This window comes from Mesoplodon mirus (genome assembly GCF_964341445.2).
Source record: "Mesoplodon mirus genome assembly, chromosome: 14".
In the NCBI taxonomy this organism is placed as follows: Eukaryota; Metazoa; Chordata; class Mammalia; order Artiodactyla; family Ziphiidae; genus Mesoplodon; species Mesoplodon mirus.
In genome coordinates, this window is record NC_138990.1 from 23,849,173 (window position 1) to 23,874,191 (window position 25,019).

Consider the following 25,019-nt stretch of genomic DNA (forward strand, 5'->3'; position numbering starts at 1 on the left):
AGTCGTTCACAGAGGCCCGGCCACATGCGATGCTGGAGCAAAATAAGCTTAAGTTAACCCCCTAACTAGTGCACAGCGCCTGGCCTCCCAGGGTCAATGCTCATGAAAAGAGAGAAAAGAGTCAGATCAGACCCTTGACACAAGAGGCACGGAAGACGCAAAGAGATGAGGAGGGGGCCTCGGGGAGAAAGTGAGAGGCACCAAGTCTTATCCCCCAGCGTCCAGAATGAGGGAGACTCGGGGCCGCGAGGCTCAGAGGGTGGAACGGGGACGGGGTCTGACGAAGATGGGGATGGTCTGAAGCCCAGAGACCAAAGCATGAGGAGCGCAGGGTAAAAGCAGGCCTGAAAGCCTGGGAGATTTCATATTCCAGGTAGACTTCTTAGAGAGAGAGGAAAAAAGTCTCAAATTAGCCCAAGAGAAATGAATTAGAGGAAAACACCCAGCACCATGTGCACGTAAAGGACAAGGTGACCGTTGGGTCTCTGGGAGGAATCAATCCCACATTATGCTTTGTAAACAGACGCTCTTAGCAGGATTGTCAGGATGGCCAATTTGTTTAGCTGCACATGTAATGTTCTGATTCTTTGTTGTTGTTAAAACCTGCCTGAGAAAGTGCCAACCCTCATTCACACAATTCGTGCAAAGGTCAGTGCTTTATTTTAAAAGAAAGTCAGGAAGGTTCCTTCTGTGGGAGTGGCACTTTCCTGTGCCACCAGATCGTCTGGTACTGAAAATCACCTCCTCCTCCCAGGATCTACGTACGCCCTGTTTGCAGTCCTTGGTCATTTACCTTCTAAGGCAAGCGTGCAAATCATTAGCCACAGGACACATAATCCCATGTGGTGTTTGTGCCGATCGCTGAGCTGCACTGAGGAAAGGGAGGGGACGCTGAGCCCACGAGATTAAACAGCAAATACATTTCCATCGCTGAACACCCACACCTAGTGTCTGCAGTTCACCTTCCGGGAGCTCTTAAAAATCCAGACAGTGAGCACATAATGGTTCCCGTCCTGTGCACAGTATGGCCTGGGCATAGGCAAAGCTTGTCTTTCTTCTTTTATAAATTGTAAAATTCTTGATTTCACGGTAAAAGTAAATTCCACTCATATTCTCAATAAATCTCAGGCACAGAAAATACGGATTTCTCTCTTACAAAGCTCTGCTCTGTCCTTTTAAAAAATACTTGCAGGGGCTTCCCTGGTGGCACAGTGGTTGAGAGTCCGCATGCCAATGCGGGGGACGTGGGTTCATGCCCCAGTCCGGAAAGATCCCACATGCCACAGAGCGGCTGGGCCCGTGAGCCATGGCCGCTGAGCCTGCGCGTCCGTAGCCTGTGCTCTGCAACGGGAGAGGCCACGGCAGTGAGAGGCCCACGTACCGCCAAAAAAAACCCACAAAAAACAAAAAACAACGCTGACCCCTTTGGCCATCTGTGCTGGAAGGTTCAATCTAGGCTGTCACTGTTAGCAGCACAGAAACTTCCCTCCAGCCTTTCAGTGTAGGCATTCTGCATTGCAACCTGTAATCCCGCGGGCAGATTCCCTGAAACTTCTTAATTAGCTTAAAATTCCCAGAAGAAACAATGAATGGAGATCTGTGAATTATTTTGTGGACACAGAGGAGAACTACAAGTGAGGTGGCACTGACTCTTGCTAACGGTACAGAAGAGCAGGGCTGAACGCACACAGGACCCTGAATGGCAGCCAGGAGCCAAGGGCTCAGAGGCTACATCAGAGCCCTGCTGGGGCTGTTTAGGACTTTGCGCTGTGTGCAAAGTCCTAAACAAGAGTCCCAGCTCCCTGGATGGCTGGCTCCCCCCTCGACTGCCAGCCCAAGGCAGGACCTGAGGTCTGAGCTCTGCCCTGTCTGTACGATGCCAAGAACGCAGCTCTGAGCTGACTGAGAGTAACACTTTCCTGGAGCAGAAATCTGATATCCAACACTCTTGGCCTTGAACAAAATGGAGGATTTAAAATTTGACGGCACGGAGCGCCTGGCTGTGGACTACGTGGAGGGGATTCTGCAGCCCACGCCCACCTGTGACACCTGGGATCAGATCTGGAACTTCCAAGCCAGGCCTGATGATCTGCTCATTTCCACCTACCCAAAAGCAGGTAGGTGGGAGGGATGGGGGGAGACTCAGAGGAGGGTTAGGAAGAGAAGCGGGAAAGATGCATCAATAATGAAATAAAGAAACCGACCTGGATTTGAGTGGAAAGCTGTTTACTGGGCAGAGTGATACCGCCAAGACAAATCAGGTAGTAACTGAAACCACACAAAAAATATTAAAATGAGGGCTTCCCTGGTGGCGCAGTGGTTGAGAGTCCGCCTGCCGATGCAGAGGACGCGGGTTCGTGCCCTGGTCCGGGAGGGTTCCGCGTGCCGTGGAGCGGCTGGGTCCGTGGGCCATGGCTGCTGGGCCTGCGCGTCCGGAGCCTGTGCTCCACAACGGGAGAGGCCACAGCAGTGAGAGGCACACGTACTGCAAAAAAAAAAAAAAAAAAAAAAAAAAAAAAAAATTAAAACGACCTACACATCTTAAGAATTTAATTCTTTCTGTGATGTACTTGTTTTTTACTTCCCTGAAAGAGAGTGAATCAAACAGCCCAAAACAAAGGGGCCAGACTTGCTGCCTTACTTGTTCCCAGCACAGGCCCATATAGCAGAGCCAGACAGGGCACCCCTGCCTGATCTAGGGAAGAGGAGGGGCTTGGGCTCTGCAATGCTGAGCTTGTAGGTCTCCCAGCTCAGGGTCCCAGAAATACTCTCTTAATTTCCACCCTCCCTGGTGGTAGGTCGTGAACCTACTTTCTTATTTCAATAGTCAGTTTTACAAAGTCACTGAAGAAACAAGACAAACTTGAGCTCAGCCACTGCATCATAAAAATGCGGGGGTGAGCAGAGAGAAAGAGTTCTCTGCAGTTATTTGTGTATATCTACAGTTAGACCAAAAATACAGTGTTCAACTCATACGCCGATTGCACTGACATCTGCTCTTTGCAAACTCAAGCTCCATGTCAATAACTTCTGCTACATGCTCACACACATGTGCACGCACACACACACACACACACGCACACACGTTCCACCCCCTTTGCCTTTATCTGTAACAATCTGACAAAAGGCTCTACAGGCAGACGGGGCCTTAGACTCACCCGTCCATCGGTTTCATATCGGCCCTGATATTCTGATCTTACTCATCATGAGTCTGTTCAGAATTAAAATTTTCCAAATGTGAATTTCTGAAAGTACCCACTGGTGGGGATCACATCTCACTGTCTTAATTTCACCCACAACTCTTAATTTATTACCATAATTTCAGTACAATGCTTAATCATTCATCTTTTCTCCACCTGCCAAATGTGAGCATTAAGATTTGGTTCATTTAGGGTTTTTATTGGTTAGGGGCACGCAGGACTGTACAATCCAAATAACACACTCAAAAAGTGAAGCACTTGCCAGCTAAGGTAATATTTAGTCAATCACTCAAAACCTGTACACTAATAAAGGCTATATTGATCAGAGGGAAGAAGATACAAGCTCAGATCATGGAATGGTTTACACTTAAATTTTTAGCAGAATAATAAATGTCTATGACTGCGGTGAGATAAACACACTGTAGAACCGCTGACTGCTAGGGGACGATCTGACCCTGAACCTCCAGTCGCACTGGAGTCTGCCCCAGCGTTAGCCCATGGCTGCCAATTCAGAATAAACACACAAAACGAGTACACTTGAACTTCCTTTGAGTCAATAGCTAAAGAAATATTGGTCCTGGATCCTGTAATGAAAGAGCTGTGCCAGAAAATATTAGGAGCCAACTCATCGAGGATATAAACTGCAGCTGCTCTCTTGTTTTCTAAGCTGTGCCCCCTGGTAGACCTAGAAGTGCTGAATTGGGAGCATGAGAAAGGGTCTCGTAACCAGAGTTGATCAGCCCAGACCCAGGACTCAGAGCTCAGTCTCCCAGCCTCCTCCTGCCACGGACTCAGTCAGGTGTCTGGTCAGTAGTCTTCAGCCAAGGCTGAAGGTCAGGTGGCAGCCCCATGCTGGTCAGGATGGGGCGGCCCGCAGGAGCTGACTGGAGCTGGGAGACAGAGGCCCTTTTCGGGGGCAGCGGGGTCAGTGAGGGCGCAGCCTCTGGGTCGAGGTTCCAGGCGGCAAAATGCGGAGTGGCCTCTGCACATCTTCTATCAATCAGACTTCTACCTCCTTCCCTCAAATCCCAGAATGTAAGTCAGATCTCAGGACATTTAGAATCTCAGCGCCAAATGAGCCTAGGGAATGCACTTTTTAGCCTTTCAGGTAAAATAAAGGAAAGTGTGAAAATGGAGACTAAGCCCTAATCATTCATTCATTCAGCCAACATATAACAAGAGCCTCCTCCTGCATAGCAAGCCCATGCTGACGCACTTGGGAAACAGAGTCTGAAGACCACACCGTGATGACTCTCCACATCACAGGCTGGTGAGAAAGACTCTCGTTCTGCCTTTCTAAGGAACTATGCAGCTAACTCAATAGCATAACAATCCTAATTAATGGTTGTACAGAATAAAAAAAGAACTATATATTTCTGAATCTAATGTCCACTCCAAATTGGAGTCTTTGTATAAAAATCCATATCATACCATATTATGATAACACAAGATATAAACAAAGAAGGATGGTTTCTGAATTCCATTATAAAGCTGGCTTTAAAGTTCATACGGCTGCTCTAACAAGTGTTTGGTCACATTTTAAGAACTGCAGTAGATAAAGCCTGTGCTTCCTCATCTTCCTGGGGAATAAGGAACAACCTGGACGCAGGAGATCGTGGACTTGATACAAAATGGGGGTGATATTGACAGAAGCCAGCGGGCACCTACTCACAAGCGATTCCCCTTCATCGAGTGGAAAATCCCGGGCATGAAATCTGGTGAGTACACGGCACAGCTGCACCTGACCCCGGGCCTAGACACCCACCAGGGATTTTTACTATCCAGTAGCCCTCTCAGAATTCTAGGCATTCAAACAACCATCGATGGACTCCGTGACTATCTTTCTCACCATCTGGCCATCATTCTAACTCCAGACATTTTCTAATCAAGTTACTATTTATGCAAAAGTAAGTTAAGTTTTGATTCTCCAATTAGAAATTAACTTCACTCCACAAGGATTAGCCTAGGTAAGATAATTTTATGGTGGAAGGGTTTGAATTTTTTAGGTTCTTCTTTATTTGGCTTATTATGGTTAAAAACTGCTCTAGCCGGGCTTCCCTGGTGGCGCAGTGGTTGGGAGTCCACCTGCCTTTGCAGGGGACACGGGTTCGTGCCCCGGTCCAGGAAGATCCCACATGCCGCGGAGCGGCTGGGCCCGTGAGCCATGGCCGCTGAGCCTGCGCATCCGGAGCCTGCGCTCCGCAATGGGAAAGGCTACAACAGTGAGAGGCCCACGTACTGCAGAAAAACAAAAACAAAAACAAAAAACTGTTCTAGCCCAAAAAACCCATTCGTGAGCTACAAGTATTCTCTCAGATGAGATCCACAGAGAGTTACAGGCGGCCTGGAACTGTTCCTAACGTAGTAATAACAAAGCAGCAAGATTCTGAAGCAAATAGAGAAAAATAATGGGAAGTCATTGAAAATTCATTTTACAGGCTTGGAACAAGCTAATGCAATGCCCTCACCACGGTTCCTGAAGACGCACCTTCCTGTCCACTTGCTGCCACCATCCTTCCTGGAGAAAAACTGTAAGGTAAAGAGCCAAAGGAATTCAGAGTTGACCCCTTAGAAGGACCTCAGACTGGTCCTCAATCCATTTCCTCTTAAAACACTTCGCTTGTTAAAAAAAAAAAACGAGTCCACCTTGTCACATCGTCAATATGCAAATTGATATGAATGCTTTCCACCTCCCACAAAAGCCAAATCACAGAAATGCAGCATCGGAAAAATTCATCTGTATGGAATATACCCGCCCTAACATAACTGTTGGTCTAATCCTGGTTTTGCTTCTTCCCTCCCTCCCTCTACTCCCAGATAATCTATGTAGCAAGAAACCCCAAGGACAGCATGGTGTCTTATTACCACTTCCAAAGGATGAATAAAGGGCTTCCTGCTCCAGGAACCTGGGAAGAGTACTTTGAGAGTTTTCTGGCTGGGAACGGTGAGAGAACTCAGTTTTGTTCCCATCCTTTCTCAAAATCCTCAAATACTCTACAGAGAAGTCATCATTTCCTTAGAACAGCAGGGGCTCTGCCTTCTTTATGGTGAGGGAATCACCAGTGTGACCTTCTCCCTCTCTTCAGGATTCTCCTCCCAGGTGGGTGCTTGTCAGCTGGGTTTCTGCGACTCACTGCCCTATTTCTGATCGCGTCCTGCAGTGTGCTGGGGCTCCTGGCACGACCACGTGAAGGGATGGTGGGACGCCAAGGACCAGCACCGCATCCTCTACCTCTTCTACGAGGACATGAGGAGGGTAAGGAGCAGGGCTGCCTCACGTGTTCCCCTCTGACCGTAAAATATTTCAGTCATAATGTGCGGACCCCATCAGGGACTCACAGATTGAAACAGGGCACAGAAGATGCTACATTTCACCGGCTGCAGCTGTCCACGCATCAAAGCACACCTGGGACGTTATGAGTTTCTGTATCACACAGTCTCACCTGAGCTTCCTGGAGCTCTGGGCTCTGGGACACCTTTTCCTTATAGGCAGAGGATGGCAAAATGAGGGATGCCTTTTTTTCTCCTTGTATGTAGATTTTTAAATTCCGTTTAGAAGGGAAAAAAACCCTAGCATATTCTGGGTTTTTTTTATTAGTACTTAAGGAACGTCATAGTTTCAAGAAATGGTTTAAGAAATTATGGTGCAGTGAGAAACACTAATGGTTTAGAGTCAAAATTCCTGAATCCCAGTTCTGGCTTTACTGCCTGCTGGCAATTATTCTTTGTGAAGATGCTTAGCATCTAGGAATTTAGTTTCCTTACATGCAGAAAGGAGATAGTAATATGCACTCCAAGAGCTGTTGTAACGACTAAATGAGGTGGTGTCATGAGAGCATATTGTAAATGGTCATCTACCCAGTCCTTTCTGTGACTCCACTGAATACAGGGATCTATACAGAATTACAGTCTCTGTTCTTGAATTTATAACTGAAAGCCTGGTTCTCAAAAGGTACGTCACAGACAGCTGCATGGCCTCTCAGAGCCCATGCCAGGCCTGCTAAGTCAGACGTGCAGTTTTAAAAGATTCCTCGGGGATTCCTGTGCACATTAGTTTAGCTGCATTTCTCTTAGGTTCCATCACTACTGGGCTTCATCCAGTTGTGTCTACAAAATATCTGAAGAGTGAAAAACACAGCATCATTTTTCTATGTTTTTTATTGAGATACAACCGACATGTAACATTATATTCGTTTCAGGTGTACAGGATAATGATTTGATATTTGTATGTACTGAGAAATTATCTCCATAATCAGTCAACATCTGTCAGCATACATAGTGACAAAAATTTTCTTTCTTGTGGTGAGAACTTTTAAGATCTATTCTCGGTACAGTGTTATTATACTGTACGATACAATGTTATTAATTATACAGTACAGTGTGATTAGCTATAGTCACCATGATGTACTCTACATCCTAGGACTTATTTATCTTACAACTGGAATTTTGAACATTTTGACCCCCTTCACCCACTTCACCTCCCACCTCTGGCAACCACTGATCTGTTCCGTATGGTTTTTTTAAATAGATAAGCTTCTAGGATTACATTTCTAGGATTCTCAGAACCATGATTCAAGGGCTAGCAGGACAACCCATACAGGTATCAGTATAAAATTCTCTCCCTTGTGTTTACTTGGTAGAGAAGTGTGGAGACACCACAAGAGAGCACCGAAAAACTAAACAACAGGAGGGCATACAAAAGGAGACTCTGGCCACATGTACATATATGCACTGCTGCAGTTCAGAGAGTTGTCTCATCACAGGATTCCAGATATAGACACTCAACTAAGGAATATTATGGCAGGGGTTATAAGGAAGGGTTTGCTCTTCTATGACTGGATGTGACAAACAGGGGCCATGATATCAGATGCTACTAAGCTAAGATCAGGGAAAGTCCATGTAGGTGACGCTTGCCCACATATCGTCATAGCAGTGTCAAAGGAGGATGTGTCCCTGGGAACAGTGGATAGATCCCTGGGGTAGATCCTAATGCATTATGAATGCCAGGAAGAGACTTTATCGAAATAGGCAGTCTAACCTCAGGGTCCCCAGCGCCCTCTTACCTCTTTCTGCGATCACGCTCTGGATGTCACCTGCCTGTGGTCACTCAGAGCGCACAGTTCTCAGCACTCTTGCTGATTCCTAGTCTGTGTGCGGCCAACTAAATTAAGCACTTTTGACATCCAAGCTTCAAAGCGGGAGCCCATTTTAAAGCAGGAGACAGTGGCGGGGATAAACGCTCCCACCGGCAACGCACCACTCCTCCAGGACACAGGGGCCTTCCCACACCACAGCGCCCCTGGGCTGCGTCCCTCTGAGAAGGAAACAGTGGCGACAATAGGGCTGAAACCTTCTCAGAGACACTGAAGCACCCGGACCAGCTGGGCACTGCAGCTACTGCCACGGGGCCTCTTGGGTGCAAAGGAGTCCCTCCCACCCTCTTGCCCCCTCACCGGCACCACTGGGAAAGTCTGGGGCCACTTCTGTCCACATGAGAAGCAGGAGACGGGCGCTGTGGCCAGGTCCCCAACGCTGCCGCAACACCTGCTCTCAGCATCAGTCCAGTGGCTGTCCCCGTGGGGCATTTAGCTGGACGGGCTAGAGCAGGACATTTGGGCCTAATTCTGGACACATCCCTCCGTGGCACGTGCCCCATGCACTGCATGTCACTGTGTGGTGAGTGTCTCACCGACACGCTCAGTTGACACTTCCATGTTAGAACAAGAAGAGCGTAATGACTCCAGTTGACACAGTCACCACATCAAAATGAGTCACATCTGAAAAGCTGAGCATTTGTGAGACATGATTTTTTAAAATTTTAATTCATGACATGTTACTGATTACTAGCATTAATTCATTCCAACAGTCTTTTGAAACTATTATTTATTGATATAAATTATCTTATATCAAGTCTTTTCTTTTGACTCTGATCATAGAACCCAAAGCATGAAGTTCAGAAGCTGGCAGAATTTATTGGAAAGAGCCTAGACGATAAAGTTCTGGATAAAATTGTCCATTACAGTTCATTTGACGTCATGAAGCAGAACCCAATGGCAAACTACACGTCGATTCCAGCTGATTTCATGAACCACTCTATTTCTCCATTCATGAGAAAAGGTTTTTATGTTTCCTTCTCACCATAATCTTAAAGGAACTGTCCAATATTTCAGAGTCTTTGGGGAGTTTCTTTTCTACAGATAAGAAAAATGAGATCAATAATAAATGGTTCTGGGGAAAAAAATTATTTAAGAAACCACAGCTGAAATGAAATCAATGTTCAGCCACAACTGGAGAGTGAGGTTTGGTGTCTAAGTCCAACCCTTTATCCTCACCTTCCTTCTGGAGTTCTGGCTGATAAGGTGAAAATATACAGTATTAAGTCAAATGGAGCAAAGAATCCACTTTACAGAGGGCTCTAAGCTATCAGAGAGGTCCATTCACTCCAAAATACTTACTGACTGGAGTGGCTACTATGTGCCAGGCACTGTTCTGGGCAATGTTCAGAGCAGTGAACAAAACACACGAAAATTCAGGATAATAGTTGCTAGTAAGTACTATGTAGAAAAAGCAGTCAGGGAAAGGTAACAGGGATTGCACTTGGAGAACTGGAAGGGAATCTTCTTTTTCTCCCCTCCTTTTTCAAAACCGCACATTGAGTCCTTCCAGAAGCAGGCCCTGCCTGGTCTGCCTGCAGGATGCCAGCCACAGGCACAAGCACCGAGCGTGCTGTGACGGGCAGGAGGGAAAGACAAGAGAGCTCCTCAGACCTGCTGTTCACGCGGCCGTGTCACCTCCCGACCCACATGCCAGACAGGCGATTCCTCCCCCTTCCAGGAGGAGACACTGCCAGGCCAGCCAGAGAAATGTTTGCCCGACTCTGTCCCTCCCTGACGGGGAGTAGAAATCCTCACACAGATATGGGAGAACAGAGAAATCCAAATCCCCCCACGGCACTGACACCCACCACCCCACGTCTGTTTCAGGGGCCGTGGGAGACTGGAAGAATCACTTCACTGTGGCCCAGAACGAGAGATTTGATGAAGATCACAAGAAGAAGATGGCTGACACCACTCTAACTTCCCACTTCCGATTCTTGTAAGGAAGAAAAAGAACCAGAGTCCGTCAGTGTGAAAGCTGATTACCCCGACCACGTGACACTGGATTCAGGTGGTCAGACTAGTGTTCCTTGTGTTTGCTTTTGTTCACCCTAAAAAAAGTGACAGGGCTATCAGAGGTCAGTGCAAGGTGGAGGGTGGGCAGGGTGGCAGCGTGAAAACCATGGCCTCATTGCTAATTATAATCACATGTCAATTTTCCACAGATCGTGCGCTTGTTAACGTATTAAAAATGCTTCAGTCATCACACAAAAACACACTAAAGTTTACAGATTAAGTTCAAGCCAATTTTTAAATACAGCACTAAAATGTGTAAACAGTTACTTCTAGCAATTTCTTGGTAGCCAAGTAACCATCAGGTGACTCTGTTTCTTGGGTTTTTTTTGTTTTTTTTTTTTTGTTTTTTTGTTTTTTTGTTTTTTTTGCGGTACTTGGGCCTCTCACTGTTGTGGCCTCTCTCGTTGCGGAGCACAGGCTCCGGACGCGCAGGCCCAGCGGCCATGGCTCACGGGCCCAGCCGCCCTGCGGCATGTGGGACCTTCCCGGACCGGGGCACGAACCCGTGTCCCCTGCATCGGCAGGCGGACTCCCAACCACTGCGCCACAAGGGAAGCCCAAGTGACCCTGTTTCTAAGTCACTCCAGTGCATCCACCCCAGCCTCTCGCCGCAGCCTCTACATTTAACGGGACCCGCCCCCCCAGCCCAGCCGCGCTGCAATCAATCCCGGCCTCCCATCTTAACCTCCCTCCCTCCAGCGCCTCTGCAATCCTGCTCTAATCCATCAGCAACATCCGTCGGTTTTACTTCCAGGAAGTCTCATCTCTACAGCCATCCCCCTGGTTCAGAAGCCTCTCCCTCTTGCCTATAAGCTACCTAACTCATTTCTCTGTTCATCATACATCTGCCAAGCTTGTTTTCCCACAATAAGACTCATGATATTTCTCTTTCGCTCAGAATCCTTCAACGATTCTGAATGTTTGCTGCCTAGAAGATAAATCCCAAGCTTCTTAGCCATCAGTTCAAAGGCAGCTACAACCATATGACCTGGTTGACTGACCTTCCAAACCACCTTCCAGCTGGATTTCATTCTGCCAACCACCCTCCTTGCCTCAGCGATGAGTCCCCTGCGCTGGGCCCGAGCGCATCTCACAGGTTCCCAGACGATGAGTTTCACTTTCACCCTGCCTCCTCCTGACATTTCCTTTCCTTCCTTCCTACCCATCCAAAACATAGACAACAAGTCCAATAACCAGCACAGGTCTCCCATCTTCCTACAGATACTGCAACCTGAAGGGACCAGCTGCTCTTCTGGAGTCCTTTACACTTAGCATAATTCTTCTGTGATTAAGATTAAAGTATATCATGCTATCTCTTGGATGTCTATATTGTCTCTTTTGTGCATATTTAAATTTTCATTTGTTTATTTTTTCTCCAAGATAGGGACATTGCTAGATACTTCATTGCAAACCAAATGGCAAACAATATGCTCAAAAATAAGTAGCTGAAATACTATATCAGTTAAGGAAATCTAAAAAGCCAACTGTTTATATTCTAAGTAGTCCCTGGAACAGCTATCATCTATAGCTGTGCTGTGTTAGCTACTAGCTGCATGTAGCTATTTAAATTATTTAAAATTTGGAAAGATCCATGCACCCCAATGTTCACAGCAGCACATTTACAATAGCCAAGACATGAAAACAACCTAAATGTCCATTGATAGATGAATGGATAAATGAGAGGTGGTACATATACACAATGGAATATTACTCAGGCATAAAAAATGCAACCTTGTCATTTGTGACAACATGGATGGACCTAGAGGATTTTACACTAAGTGAAATAATCAAAGACAAATACCATATCATTACACTTACATGTGGAATCTAAAAAACAAAACAAACAAACAAACAAAACAAACCAGAAACTGACTCACAGGTACAGAATGTAATGTACAGCACAGGGAATAGTCAATAGCACTGCAATAATTTTATATGGTAACAGATGGTTACTAGACTTATTGTGGTGATCAATCCTTAATGAATATAAATGTGAAATCACTATGTTGAACACTTGAATACTAATATAATATTGTATGTCAACTGCAATTTAAAAAAATAAAAATAGGGCTTCCCTGGTGGCACAGTGGTTAAGAATCCGCCTGCCAATGCAGGTGACACGGGTTCGAGCCCTGGTCCAGGAAGATCCCACATGCTGTGAAGCAACTAAGCCCGTGTGCCAGAACTACTGAAGCCCGCGTGCCTAGAGCCCATGCTCCGCAGCAAGAGAAGCCACCGCAATGAGAAGCCCGCGCACTGCAAGGAAGAGTAGCCCCCGCTCACCACAACTAAAGAAAGCCCGTGAGCAGCAACAAAGACCGAACACAGCCAAAAATAAATAATAAATAAATAAATTTATTTTTAAAAAAATAATGAAATTTTAAAAAAAGATAAAGAAAAAAATCTGGGTATTTTCAAGTCTACAGCCAAGTCTACAGTACATAAATAATTTGTCTATATTGCTTTTAAAATAAATAATTACATTGTTAAGTGTTTAGACTATTACACTGAAATACTGTCTAAATGAAAATAATAAACTGTCACTTACAAATTTTTTAAAACTTAAAAATAAGTTTAAAAGTCAAATATGTAGAGGCAGCAAGCAGAGCTGTGGCTACCAGGGGCTGGAGGAGGGGGAAACTCGGAGATACTGGTCAAAGGGCACAAAGTTGCAGTTACGTAGAATAAGTCTAGAGATCTGATGCACAGCATGATGACTACAGTTAATATGACTGAATACTGGAGATTGCTAAGAGAGTAGATTTCAGATACTCATCACACACACAAAAATTGTAAGTGTATGTGGAGATGTGTTAATTACCTGACTGTAGTAATCACTCTGCTATGTTTATGCACACCAAATCATGTACACCTTAAATATATACAATTACTGTTAGAAAATAATTTTTTTAATTAAAATGAAAATAAAACAGATCCTGTTATATGACATTGCTTTATTTTCTACATAACTCATATATCTATTAAATTAATGGTTTCCCTGCTTATGGTGTGTCTCTACCACTAGTTCAGCAGGGAGTCTTTTTCTGTCTTAATTACAGTTGTACTTCCCCCACCCAGTGCCTAGCAGAATGCTTGGTGCACAGAAGATGCTCTGTTAATGTGTGTGAACTGAATGAACCACTACACAGCAGTAGCTCCCATGTTTTCCTGTTCTAGCCCAACCCAATTAAACACCAGCTGCAGGATGTCCTCCTCAGTCTCTGAGCCAACAGGAAGTGCCAGGCTGACCTCCTTGCCCCCTCTGTTGGCCAGTGGAGTTCGGAGACAACCTAGTGCACCACTGCTTTGGACCTGCAGTCTTAGCCCAGAAGAGCCACCCTGCCTAACGACCACGGTGCCTGGAACCGTCTCTTGTGCTTGAATTACCCATGCTTAGTTTCTTTGCCAGTTATCTGGAAATAGGCAGAAAGGGACGAAACTTTACCTAACAGACCCTTGCCTGGATCATGTGCCTCCTCTGTGTCTGGGTCTTCAGATGATGCTAAAAAACACCACATTCAAAAGTAGCAGGAGAGCTTCATGAGGCCACTGTCCTTCTGACACATTAGAGGTGAATACATCTAAACACACCAGTCCCCTTATTTTGAACTCTACTCAAATTCAATCCTATAATAATAGGTAATCTGAAATGATCAGACCTAAAACTCAACATGCAGTTGTTAAAGAAATGAGACTATAGGTGTGATTTCTTATAAATTCCTTCAGCTTGAGGAAGGTCTCTGTGTCTGGTTTTATTTCATGCAAATAGAAACAAGAAGGCCTTAAGGGCTGTAAACAAGGTGCACTGAGATATCTGCAGAATTCAGTGGATTAAAGATAATTATCTAACGGATAGGACTATACTTCTTCTGAGATTTTAACATGATTTTTTCAGTTTTCATAAAGGGATGTAAGGCTTACAAAGAGTAAAATTTGGTTTTGTTTGTTTTGGCCACACCACGTGCATGCGATTTTACTTCCCCGACCAGGGATCGAACCCGTGCCCCCTGCAGTGGGAGTACAGATCCTTAACCACTGGACCTCCAGGGAAGTCCCACCAAGAGTAAAATTTGGATACTAAGCCAAGGTCATTTGTTTGGGAAAAGTAATTGCATCTGGAGATCCAACACACAACAACCAAATCTTTGGGAGAAGGGGTTTGCCTGTTGTTGCCTTGTTGAGTTTACTAAAAGGTGTACCAAATTAAATCAGCAGATAGTGGGAGAAGTGGGATGAAGGGAACACGACAAGAATAAGGGTAGTGGACTGAGGCAAATCCTTTTAATTTCACCAGACCTACATTTAATTTTCATAATAAAGACACAGTGGTATTGTGAAAACAGAGATTTGTTGTTTTTTAACTGCAGGTGCAGAGGGTTGACAGAGGGCATCCACACAAAACCTACATTTACCATGATACCTAACGGTAAAAGACTGAACACCGCTGCTCTTAGATCAGACCATGGCAAGAATGTGCACTCACATCCCTTTCAACGTAGCACTGGGGGCCTCAGCCTATGCGGCAGGGAAAGAAATAATACATACAATGCATACTTTTGGAAAGGAAGAAATAAAACTGTCCCTCTTCTTAGATGACATGATTGTCTATGTGAAAAATCCAGAGGAAAAACGTACAAAAAGCCTCATAAAACAAAAAGTGAGTTCACAAGATACAAGGTGTTGAGAGGCAGTTCTCCATGGATTTCTCACATTTCTGAGCATCTTTCAGGCAGTGGCAATTACGGTCTTTGATCTGGACTATCTTTTCAAAGACACAGGGGAGCTGAAACAAATGGTGTCAGCAACGAGGATGCAGAGCTTTCCATGGATCGAAAAATCAGAAGTTCACTTGGTTAAGCCCTGAGCAGCCACCTGCCTGCTTAAATAAAGTGTAATTAATATAAAGCCTTGTTTACTGACATGGAGCTGCTCGGGCCCTCTGCTTCCCGGATCCCTCCCTCCACATCTATCCCCTCTACCCAGATCCTTGAAAAAGAAAGATGATTAGGGTATGGGCAACGGTCTCGCCCACTCCAAGATGGATATGAGTCTGTACGCATCCATGTGAACACGCTCAGGAACACCAGGAGCGAGGGGCTCAAGTTTCTACGACTCTGTTAGGTGAAGACACCCAAGTCACCATCCTCCCCGGACCCTGGTAAGGCAGGAGCGCCCACATTCTCCTGGCGGGGTCTGGACATGGTTCACCAGTAGAAAGAAAGCCAAAGGGACCCTATGGGAGGGGTGCTTTCGGTGGATTCAATGTCCTACTGTCCCTACATCTGAATGTTATGTGGGAACTGACACATCATACGTCTGTGCTTCTCCGTCTCCTGAGAGCCAGAGGGGATCATCCCTGTAAGAAAGAGCCTCTTGTAAAAAGGGGGAGTGGGACAAACCCCTTTGCCATTTGCTACCAGTGTGTGTGTGTGTGTGTGCATGGGTGTGTGCGTGTGTGTGCGTGTGGGGGGGGCGGGGGATTTTGTGGCGATGCGTCTTACATCCAGAGCACCCCGACAGAGATGACGGCTCTCAGCTGGCAGTTTAGAAGCCCCCATTTCAATGGCCCTGAAGGGGACTCACCACACCCTCCTAACAGGTAGCCTCCCCAGTGAAAGTCAGGGGCCTGACAACAAGTAAAGCGCCTGGAACTATGGCTCCAGACTGCTTGCTCTCTGCCCTACCCCCACCATCACCACCATAGAGGCCAAAAGCCTTACTAGGGGTACTGGGGACATTCTTCTTGGTCCTTTACGTTGGCTAGCCCACAAACTGGCACCATTTGAGCGTCGTGCAGAACGACAGGCTTCACCTGAAGGGGTCCGGCAAGCTGTGGCACGCTAGCTACTCTGGTGGCTCTGCAACCCCAGTAAGCAGTGTGAGCCAGAAGTCTCTGTGACTGATGACCGCTGACAGAGCCTCTGGGGAAGGGAGGAGCCCCACCTGCAAGTGACCCTGGGGGTTTGCACTCGGTGCCTCCCGGGATGGTTGCCCGCCGCGTCCCCCCTGAAGAGCAGCCATCAGCTTCTCGAGAGCCCCTGTCAAAACGGGGTGACTGACCGAGGGAGGCCTCGTGAACCTCCAGCCTGATACTCCCATTTTGGGGTGGCTCGACTCACAAAACCTTGCCTGTCAAGTGCAAATGGTGGATTCAAGAGCAGCGGCCTGGCCACGCAGGCATCTTGGCCCTACCTGAGAAAGCAGCAGCTATCTCTCCAGGGAAAGCTTCGTCCCCCGCTGAGCCAGGTGAGTCACTGCACCGCTCACTGGAGCCCTCAATTTACAGACGCCCCTAAATGCTGAATGCCTGCTTTGACTAAGCGAAAGCTCACTGATTTCCACTGGACTGCAGTGCCAGCCCTGCAACACCAAAAGCGGACACGGCCCCTCCACCCAGAGGCCAGAACCCAGGCCCCTCTCAGGGCTCTGGCCAATGCCTGCCTTGATGAACTGTGCTCTGTGCTTACTGACCCCTGGGCTTTGCCAGTGGCCTAGCTACCAGGTCTACCATTATGAAAACTAGAGTAGCGTTAAAGACGCCCCCCTTGGGGCCGTGAACTGTGGAAACAAATGATGACTGCTGACTGCACTTTCCGGGGCCCTCGTGTGGATGTCCACAGAAAGGACCCTTCTCTGATGGGACACGCTGGAACTAAACTGCTAGTTGAGCATGCGCTGCCCTGGTTGCTACCATCCTGCTGCCTGGATCCACCATCACATCAGACGTGACAACGCAGCCACCATCACAGAAAAGGCACAAAGTGAAGGGCTCCGTCTCTGCAGAGGCTGCCACTGGGTTCTGCACTGGTGACTCCTGCCCAGAGCTGCTCTGGTCTCTCCTGGCAGACTGACCTCCGACCCCTCCCAGGTGTTTTATTGGGGGAGCCTCATCACCGATGACACTTTTTCAGGTTTTGGTGCTGCTGTTTCAGTCCAGTCAGCCAACTGCAGTCACACCGTTGCAGCCCCTGAAACTAGAATTTGTCGTGTGTTTGGTTTTGTGGAGTTTGCAACCTGAACATAGCATGCCTTTTACCAAAAAAGCAGCTCGACAATGGCTGACTGGGGGGTATTCAATGGAGTTCCCGTGCTCCCTGCCTTCCACAGGCATTTGATACTGTTAAGCATTGAAATGGCCTCTGTAAAAATCAACTCAAAAAGGGTTTGACTGCTTCCCTCACATCCTGGTCTGCACACCTTACCAAGGCAGGTGGTCACTAAATGTGGCTGTCCCCAGAAGGATGCCCTCTGCCACTTGCTGGGTAATGATCAGGATGAACAGTTGGCAGTTCGTTAAAAAGTTAAACACATACTTACCACAGAACCCAGCAATTTCCCCTCCTAGGTCTGTACCCTAGAGAAATAAAAACTTATGTCCACACAAAACTCTGGACGTGAATGTTTATAGTGGCTCTATTCATAATTACCCCAAAACTCGAAACGAACCCAAATGTCCTGCAGTTGGTGAATGGATAAATAACGGCACATCCGTACAATGAATATCAGTTAGCGATGAAAGGGAACAAATTATTGACAAATGAGACAACCTGAACGAATCTCAAAGGCATTTTGCTGAGGAAAAGAAGCCTGTCTCAAAAGGTTTGTTTCCATTTATATGACATTCATGAATGACAAAGTGATAGTGATGAAGAATAGATGATGGTTGTCAGAGATTAGGGGTGGGAGGCGTGGCGGCCACGATGGGGTAGGATGAGGGTAATGAAACTATTCTGTGGACTGATTATGACAGTGATTACAAGAGTCTGTACATGTATTAAAATTCAAAGAACTGTATGCTAAAAGAAAAGATAATATTACTGTACGCTAATTGAAAAAATAAAATAAAAGGCGGGGAGGACTTCAAAAATGCCAAATTTCTTATTCTTTTTTTTTGAGATATAATTGACATATAACATTAGTTTCAGGTGTACAATATAATGATTTGATATTTGTATGTATTGCGAAATGACCATCACAATAAGTCTAGTAAATATCCATCATTTTTTTTCTTGTGATGAGAACTTTTAAGATTGACTCTCTTAGCAACTTTCAAGTATACAGTAGAGTATTATTAACTGCAATCACCATGCTGCGCACAACATCCCCCGGACTTATTTGCTTCATAAATCAGAGTTTGTACTTTTCGACCCCCTTCACCCATCTTGCCCACTTCCACACCCTGCCTCTGCCACACCAATCTCTTCTCTGTATCTGTGAGTTCGGTTGTTTGGGGTTTATTTTGGTTTTGTTTTATAAAATGTCAAAAATGTCCAAAGTTTGACCAAAATGTCCGTTTTATAAAAGACAAAGAAAGGCTGTGGAAATGTTCCAGATTAAAGAAGCCTAAAGAGATGTGACAATTAAATGCAAAACCTGGGGCTTCTCTGGTGGCGCAGTGGTTGAGAGTCCGCCTGCCGATGCGGGGGATGCAGGTTCGTGCCCCGGTCCGGGAAGATCCCACATGCCACGGAGCGGCTGGGCCCGTGAGCCATGGCCGCTGGGCCTGCGCGTCCGGAGCCTGTGCTCCGCGGCGGGAGGGGCCACAGCGGTGAGAGGCCCGCGTACCGCAAATAATAATAATAATAATAAATCAATAAATAAATGCAAAACCTGATTCTAGCCTGGATCCCATACCGGAAGGGAAAAAAAATGCTATAACGTCCTTGATGTTAATAGACACAACAAAATCTCTGTAGTCTTAGTTCTAAGTTTCCTCAAAACCCAGAAGAAAATGACCAGTGATTTTAGGTTCTGTCCTGCTGATTGGTTTCTGTATCAATTAATTCCTAGATTCAATTAAGTCTGCATGCACTGCAATGCATGAATATATATACAAGGCAATGGACTAGATGGAGGGGGCAACAGAAAGTTCTCTTTTTCTCCAAAAGGTGCTCAAAGTCTCGAGTTTCACCAACACTACCTGCCAAAGCATTTAGTCACTCTTCCTTAACGGTATTCACTGCCACGTAAACATTGAGAACTTTGGTGGCTTTTAGGAATTACTCGTGATTTTTCTAAAAAGCTGTCTGAGGCTCTTTTTCTAGTCCCGAGGAAAGTCACTCAGTTTACAACCCTGCCCAGTGTCCAGATTTACGGGCATTTTCCGAAGCCAGCTCACTGCAGGGGGATCCTTTCCAAACCAAGCTAGCGAACTTCATGCCACGACCTGCGTCAGGGCGTTACAAGTGACAAGTGACAGCCAGTGCCAGGCTGGTGGCTCACGGAGCGGAGGGGAGGCACCGGCTACGGCAGCACGTCTTTGCCCCGACCATCCTGGTGCCGCCCGTCCCCACCGTCCCCAGGCCGCCTCCCTCCCCCCTGCCAGCGTCCCCACACTCGGGCCTGTTTTCTCAGTCCCGCTCAAAGAGCTACCGGCCACGAAAGGCAGGTGTCAGTATAGGTCCCCAACCCGCCCGTCCCCCGGAGCCGGGCTGGGCGCCGGGACTACTCACCGTCCAGGAGGTGGGCCGGTGTCCAGGCTGCCAGGCGGAACAGCGCTCCTGCTCTGCGGTCACCCACTGGCCTCAGGAACAGCTGCACCTCGTCCCCTCGGCCACCTGCAGCCGCAGGGCACAGCCACGCGCCCGTTCCGAGGCTAAGGGCGTCTGGGGGAACTGAAGGGGGCTGAGGGGACAGCTGAGGGCACAGGAGAAGGACAGGAGATAGGACAGGTGAGGGACAGCTGAAGCACAGGTGGGGGACAGGAGAGGGAACAGGAGATGGGACAGCTAAGGGGACAGGTAACGGGACAGGAGACTAGGGCGGCCACCTGAGCGCGCGCGGCCCGACAGTGCCCGACCCTCCCGGGAGGGGCCGGGGGCCCCACTGCCCCCACTGCCCCCACTGCCCCCACTGCCCCAGTTGCGCGGCGGGCCCCGCCCACGGGCCCGCCCCGCCCCCTCGCGGGCCGGCCCGGGGGCGAGGCGGAGCGCGCGGGGAGCCACCTCCCGAGGCGGAAGCGGAAGCGCCGCCGGGCCGCGGCCTTGGAGACGCGGGGGCGGGGCCGGCGGAGAAGCGCGACCTTTGACCCGCGGCGGGGCTCCGTTGGAGTCGGCGGGCGGAAGTGCGGGCTGCGGGTGGCCATGGAGGTAACGCGGGGCCACGGGGGCCGAGGGACCACCGCCCCTCCCCTCCTGCCCTCCCCGCCCGCCGGGGTCTGCACAGCCGCATGTGACCGGCTGGCTTTCGTTGTGTTTTGCAGGAGCGTGTTCACGACGGGGTGGCCTCGCCGGCCGCTCCTGGGACCGGGAAATCCAAGGTGAAGAGACGCTGGAGCGGCGGGGTCCTGCCGGGAGGGGAGGGGGCTCCTTGGTGGAGAGCTTTCCTCCGGGCTCTCGGCCTGAGCTATCACGGTCGCGCGTTTAGTCCCTCCTCTCGGAGCTCCCTGATGTGAAGCCTGAGTTCGTCTCCTTGCCGCCCGGCTCAGCGCTGCTGAGGGATCCCGCAGTTTCCCAACGTTAGATGAAGGCGTCTGGTTTGTGAGGTCCGAGCGGTGGGCGGGCGTCGCGGGCTCGGCTCTGCCTGCGCTTCCGCTGATGTGAGCGATGTGAGCACAGGTCACCGCTGGGGCCCTGAACGGGCGCCCAGGAGATGGGGACTTGCCGCCGAGGTTTATTGTTTCAAGCTGACTTTGAGACACTCGCCCAAACACTCGTCTGCACTGAAGCTTCACGGTAACCGTGAGATAAATAATGTGGTTATGCCAGCTTTACGCCTAAGAAAACTGAGCCCGCAGGGGTTAAGGAACTTTCCCTGATTTTTAGGTAAAGCCTAAACGCACCCTGATTCATCTTACCGCTGTAATTAGGCTTACGTGTTTTCATGTGGCCAGAGACTCCTTTCAGCCTTGAATAGGACGAAGCAATTTTACAGATCTAAGGAACTTTACGTAGAATTAGCCCCAGTTCCCTAATTTTGCAATTAAAGAAATCAAAATCTAGAAAGTGTCTTAACCTGTAACAAGGATATCTGTAACGTAAGAGGATATGTGCGATTTTCTGTACATTTCATAATAGTTGCCGAGCTAATAGTTATTGAGTGAAACTTGCATTTGCTAATCTTAAAAAATGTGGTGTTTGGTTGACAAAGAGATCTATTCAGTAGGATTTTTTTTATTTTTAGGCAGACTTTATGTTTCTTTATTGTAGTATAGTAGAAACATGAATTCTCGCAAATTGGTAACATCACTGCCTCTTCCAGCTGGAAACATTGCCCAAGGAAGATCTTATCAAGTTTGCCAAGAAGCAGATGATGCTAATACAGAAAGCTAAATCAAGATGTACAGGTATTGGGTTGAAAATATTCGTCTTGACCGCAATCTTGTTTAATCATGGTTACAACTCTTAGCTTTGTAATAGTTCATTGGCTTGTTTCGTTTATCAGTGAATCCAATAATATTAGCATAGTGGAATCTGTTATTACTTAACATTCTAAATTTTGCTTCTGATATTTTTTATTATCTCATATCCCTAAACTGCAGTTACCTTTGAATTAATAAAGTCAGGGAGGAGGATTTTTTAAAAGTTTGTTAAAGTTCAGCACTTTTTTTTTTTCCTCATGTGGATCTTATATTCTTCTGAGTAAAGCATTTTCTTCTAGAGTTGCCAGTTGAAATGTTAGAGACATGAAGTTCTGAGCCCAAGGAAGTAAGAGGCCCCAAGTAAAGTAGTAAAAGATTTCTGTTCCTGGAATTTTGAAGTATATTTATTTACTGAAGTTGGTTGATTGCCTATTCAGTTTCCCTTTCTTTATATTCCAAAAAGACAAAGATATTAGTATTCTTTTTTAATATGTGTAGGTGAGCTCTTGAATTTTCAGTAACTTAACTGCCCAGCCTAAAAGCCAAGACTTATTTACTACTAGAAAAGGTCAAACTGTGTTTCCGGAGGTTGGATCAGCTTATGATAAGAGAGTAATTTATTTGGAAAGATGTTCTAGGCTCCAGACCTAGACATGAGTTGATGAAATAGATTAACATGTATGTTTAATACGAGGTTAGTTGTTGCTTTAAGATTATACAGTAAGAAGTTATTTACAGCTGAAATAATGTCTGGGATTTGCTTCAAAAATATCAGAATGCATAAGACAAGAGGGGAAGGAGGAAGTGAATACAGATTGGGATGAAACAAGGTTGGTCATGTAGTAATTACTAAACCAAGATGATGGAGCATAGAGATTAATCACACTATTCTCTCTGGGTTCTTTTAATTCGTTTGGAGTTTTCCATAATAAAAAGGAAAAAAAAAGGTAATGCTGGGTGAACTTAGTGCTTTCTCAACATATCTGCTGCTTCTTAAATGTATTCTAATTTATAGTGATTTTTTTAAGAATATACTTATCACTTGAGCCAGTAATTATCTTCTTCATTTCTGAACTAGTATCTTTTTATTTTTTTAATTGTTTAGAATTGGAGAAAGAAATTGAAGAATTGAGATCGAAACCTGTTGCTGGAGGAACTGATGATATTATTAAGGTAATGAAACAGTTGTGAGTATTGCTTTAATATTCATTTCTTTACTTAGAGGAGATGCCTGGTGATAAATCGGATTTCCTTCAGGGCTGTCAGCCTGCTTGAGCACTATCTGGCTTCCGTGCCTTTTGTTCCACTTCCTCTCCGCCCTTGGTTACACTCTTCACCTTTCTGATTGACTGTAAAAGGAGAGGTGAATGACCTCTGCGTCGCTTTCTGTTCTGAAGTGGTATTACTTTCTGTCCTTTCATCCTTTACACACTCTGTAATTATGGTTATTGCTTCAGTCTCAGGCCTGCTGTTCCCTCTCCCCATCAGAAAACGCAGCCACGGTCAGGACTTTGATGATTCTCTCCATTCCCATGGTTCTTTGTTAAACACGTCATGTCTTACTTGCTAACCACACTTACCTTGATAACCCGTAACTGGGCTCTCTTTCTCTTTTACTTCTACAGATTCTCATCAGATGATAGAATGTTGTTTTTATATTGTTACTCCCTGTTTAAGACCCTGAGTTGCTCATTCTTACTTATGTGCCCTTAATGTAATTAAATGCTTTTCCTTCCCCCACTTGGCCTACCTTCTTTAAAGTTTCTTTGCTTCTCAAAGCTCTGCAGAAATTTTTTTCCTTGCTTTTGCATATTTGTAATTTGAGTCATATTATCTATCTATTCTTTGATTATATGTTATCTTAGTCTCCCAACTTGTGAACCATGCACAATTGAGGGACTCCCAGGGAGCTACTACCAGGAGTCTTTAAATCACTGTGCATACCTTGCACTACCGTTTTGTTCTTCATTTAGCTGGAACAGTTTATGAATCCTGAGTGGTGTGCACAAATACCATTTGGATTCGTAATGTGCTGATTGGTTTAAGCATTACTGAATTCGTAATGGTTTTGTTTATTTGGTCACTATGTATTTCCCTAATTAGTGATAGCAAAAGTACAACTCCATGTAGTTAAAGAGCACTGACTGTGGAGCCAGACCGCCTGATTCAGATCTTCAGACCCCTGCTGTGCCACACACCAGCTGGGTGACCACGGCTAAGTTTCTTAACTTCCTTCTCTTCCTTCATCTCTAGACTAGGGATAATAATAAGGCCTACTTTTATAGAGTTGTATTATGAATTAGTACATACAGTACGTAGAGCTGGATCTCTCACATAAGTACTCAGTGGTTTTATTATTACCATATATTATTTGGGGGATATTTTCTACACACATGTCTACATACATACATCCATGCACACCCACACTAAAAAGGAGGTTTTTGTATTTGAAAAGAGCACTGCAGAGATTCTGTTCTAATTTTGCATCAGTTAACTCTTAGCCCTTAAAATACTTTTCATGCTGTTGCATTTCAGAATATTCAAATATCTGTCCCTTATTTCCTCCTTATCAATGTATTCTCCCCTTCTGTCAAAACTACTCCTAAAAATTTAAGGGTAGACGGGCTTCCCTGGTGGCGCAGTGGTTGAGAGTCCACCTGCTGATGCAGGGGACACGGGTTCATGCCCCGGTCCGGGAAGATCCCACATGCCGTGGAGCTGCTAGGCCCGTGAGCCATGGCCACTGAGCCTGCGCGTCTGGAGCCTGTGCTCCGCAACGGGAGAGGCCACAACAGTGAGAGGCCCGCGTACAGGAAAAAAAAAAAAAAAAATTGAAGGGTAGAAAATTTCTCTCAGTTAGCTAACTTTACCTTTCAGGTTATTAATTTAATATTAAAGCATGTTATCCTGACCACTCAAATCTCAGAAAGTAAAGGTTGGTAAAATTAAATGAGAATGAAATCTTTGGTTTCTAGTGTTAATGAGAAAATTACATTGGGGAGTGATTGGCGGAGCTGTGTATCAGTTATTCAGTTGCTGTAAGTAAGTTTTCTTTTTTAGGAAAATCATATACTGCAATGTGATATGTCCTCTGCACCTCTGGAAAAGGGAAAAGACTTTCTTGCTATGTTTTATCTCTTCACTGGGAAAAGTACACTGGAAAAACATGGCTTTGAATACAGAATTTTCTGTCCTTCATAAAAATGTATGGCTTTTTACAAATTGTAGTTGTTAAAATTTCTGATAGTCATCTTCTAGTGCATTGAAATACATCTAAAGTTTTACTGCAAACCTGGTATATTTGACCTTTAAAAAAGAGGAATAAAAACCCATATTTTCCATGTCAAA

General features: G+C 46.2%; 2 protein-coding genes and 1 long non-coding RNA gene across 3 annotated transcripts in view; 2 read left to right on the forward strand and 1 right to left on the reverse strand.

Annotated features, from left to right (window-relative positions):
- Positions 1-1,878: 1,878 nt before the first annotated feature.
- On the forward strand, positions 1,879-10,405 carry LOC309816032 (sulfotransferase 1C4). Its single transcript, XM_082643173.1, has 7 exons — positions 1,879-2,117; positions 4,793-4,918; positions 5,639-5,736; positions 6,018-6,144; positions 6,362-6,456; positions 9,137-9,317; positions 10,184-10,405. Exons 1-7 carry the CDS (start codon positions 1,964-1,966, stop codon positions 10,297-10,299), a joined length of 897 nt encoding a protein of 298 aa, XP_082499299.1. The 5' UTR covers positions 1,879-1,963; the 3' UTR covers positions 10,300-10,405.
- LOC309816033 lies at positions 2,219-20,311 on the reverse strand. The gene is made up of 3 exons (XR_014295951.1): positions 19,825-20,311; positions 13,818-13,929; positions 2,219-2,485 (listed from the first exon to the last, which is right to left on the reverse strand). It is a non-coding gene; the product is annotated as an uncharacterized lncRNA (long non-coding RNA).
- A 73-nt stretch (positions 20,312-20,384) lies between these two features.
- Positions 20,385-25,019, forward strand: part of GCC2 (GRIP and coiled-coil domain containing 2) — a 36,129-nt gene continuing 31,494 nt past the window's right edge. The window contains exons 1-4 of the mRNA XM_082641870.1: positions 20,385-20,460; positions 20,574-20,630; positions 21,572-21,656; positions 22,777-22,844. Coding sequence (XP_082497996.1) covers positions 20,455-20,460; positions 20,574-20,630; positions 21,572-21,656; positions 22,777-22,844 — 216 coding nt within the window. The 5' untranslated portion in view covers positions 20,385-20,454. The remainder of the gene's footprint in view (positions 20,461-20,573; positions 20,631-21,571; positions 21,657-22,776; positions 22,845-25,019) is intronic.